We start from the raw sequence: 2,543 nt of genomic DNA on the forward strand, positions 1-2,543 counted from the left end.
TAGTTGTGTTTTGTACAGTGGATCTAAGTTTTTTAAGGACCAGTTGGATTTATAAAAACAAGTTATGAGTTGTGGATTACATTTTTCAAAATGGGAGAACTGATCATGCAGAAATGTCCCTTGAGTTCTTTTTAGAAAACGGTCGCCTTTATCGTCGGCAATTTGCAAAAACTTCTTCAGTCAATTTGTAGAAACTTCGTCGCTCAGTTTGGAGAAATGTACAAATCTCAAAAATTTGGTAGTGGATCTAGGTTTCTGAAAGGAGCAGTTGAAGCTTCGAGCGAGGGATTCGAAAAATGTGGAGGATAAAGAAAATGACGTCAGTTTAGTGGTTTTGGTAAAGGCGTACTGGTAATTCATTTATTTTATCGATTCTGTGGTTAATGTTGGGCCATTTAGTAACGGACCCGTTAAGGGGTATGTGCTGTAATTTGATAAAGTTTGTTCCTGCTTTTGGACTGGTTTTAGGTTGGTTTTTGCTTTTGTCCTCTTTAAAATGTTTGAAAACTAGTGGAATTGTGTGAAATATATATTGTATTTTCACCTATGCACGTATAGCTCCCTAAAAACTAATGAAATATTAAAATTATTAAGAGTAAAAGGTGATTTTTTTTTTTTTTATATTCAAAGTAAAGAGTGTTGTTGAATATGCTAAATTAAACACGCTAAAATAAATTTGCAGCACCGTTTACTATCTAATTTAACAAAAATTTAAGATATTTCGAAAGATGCTCAAACTACTGTGACTAGAAAATGACACGAACATTTGCATAAAGAAGTAAACTAGAGTGCAATTTGGCAAAAGAAAAATGTGAGTTGTGGTTGTTATGAAGGATACTTTATTCTCCCTCAATTAGATGAAAACATCAGTAGCACCACGCAAATCCTCATCCATTCCATGATTAAAGAACAACAAACGTAAGATAACATAACATAAAATAGTAGCAAAATAATTGAATCCCAAGAGACATGATGATTAGAAGAGGGAGGGAAGCTTGAACTCTCCCTTCTTGTTGAGTGGTATGGTGAAGTTGCCAATGACGGGTAGGTCAATGATGAGGCCTATGTCCAACTCATAGTCGAAGTCCCAGTCTGCACCCAGATCCTTTACCAATGTCAACAATATGCTGTGTGGAACCTTCAATAGCACCTCCAGCACAGTTACATCACTTGCCTTTATGGATCCAGGGTCCGGTATGGTCCCGGATGCAATCTCCCTGCAAATCCACATGTATACACAAAATCAAACCACAAATCATGGAAAAAAGAAATGCGCAAAACGCGTTTTTAGCCATCTAATTTTCCCAAAGTTTTCACTATCATCCATGTGTTTTCAATTATATCCACAAGTTTTATTTTTTATTTTTTTAATAAAAACGGTGTTCTACATTTGTTTAAACTAAAACTAAATGGAAATGGTTTGAACTAAGACGCAATGGGTTGAAGGTAGTAGTTCTAAACACCAAGTCAACCCACCACTTTTAATTTTATTTTTATAAAACGACATTGAATGGAGATTAAACTCTTGCTTTGATGCTGGGGAGATCTATAGATCTGGATAAAGTCTTGCCCATAGATAGAGAAAGAGTATGCATGCTAGCGCGTTACAGCCTTTTTTTACTCAATCGAACCTAAAACTTCCTACTTACCTCCAACAGACTGCAGTACAAACGACTTTTCAATTGCATCTTTAATTGCATCGAATTTGATTCACCTAGTTTGTAAACTGTTCTAATCCGAGGACATTTGTCCACTTCTGTTGGTTTCTTGTGACGAAATGGTCAAAAGTAAATGCTAGGGCAAACTTGACGGATTTAGCGAAGAAATCAACAGGTGCTAAATGTGTCTCCTCGGATCGAAACAATTCGCAAATTACACGGATCAGATTCGACACAGTTAGAAATATATGCACGAAAGCGGAACTTCGTAAAGATTGTTGCAGCCAGAAATCAAAGAACCCAATTGAGCAGTGTTAAAAAGTGAGAAATGGAACCTGTTAACGCTTTTGAGGGTGTATTTGATATCACAGATGGGGATCGAGTGGCTGTAGGGATTGGTCACGGATACCTTGGCAAGGTACTCCACAGAGCTCAAGCTCACCTTCTTGAAATCAACGTCTGTGACTTCTGCTTCTGGCTTCGCCATGTTTCCTATCTTTTCTGCCACGAAGTTCTTGGCCTTATCCATGAAACTTTCTTCGGCCATTTTTCAAACGCAAGCCAACAAAATACAAGATTTTTGATCGAATCCAATAGAGACTTCAAAGACTTGCAGGCTTGTTGATCAGGGCAGGATTTTCGGAGATATTTGTAGGGAGGTGGTGGCGTGTATACTGGGTTTGTGACGCGTGTCAAGGGGGTTGAGATGAGAAGTTGAGGACACCTGACGATGTACGTGTCCCGCTCGTGTCTCTTCCGTGTTCACAGATCTGGGATCGGATTTTTTACTCTAAGATCCATATTATCTTATATTAAAATAGTAGAGGGTGGGTTAAGTTTCATGATAAATTAAGAATGGTATAGTTCAAATTTCTTTTCATGAGA

General features: G+C 37.6%; 1 protein-coding gene across 1 annotated transcript; it reads right to left on the reverse strand.

The window, feature by feature from the left end:
* Positions 1-816: 816 nt before the first annotated feature.
* LOC137734050 (desiccation protectant protein Lea14 homolog) lies at positions 817-2,294 on the reverse strand. Its single transcript, XM_068473307.1, has 2 exons — positions 1,994-2,294; positions 817-1,217 (listed from the first exon to the last, which is right to left on the reverse strand). The coding sequence occupies exons 1-2, from the start codon at positions 2,203-2,205 to the stop codon at positions 977-979; spliced, it is 453 nt and encodes a 150-aa protein (XP_068329408.1). The 5' UTR covers positions 2,206-2,294; the 3' UTR covers positions 817-976.
* Positions 2,295-2,543: the final 249 nt, after the last annotated feature.

The sequence above is a fragment of the Pyrus communis genome, chromosome 5, assembly GCF_963583255.1.
Source record: "Pyrus communis chromosome 5, drPyrComm1.1, whole genome shotgun sequence".
Classification (NCBI taxonomy): domain Eukaryota; kingdom Viridiplantae; phylum Streptophyta; class Magnoliopsida; order Rosales; family Rosaceae; genus Pyrus; species Pyrus communis.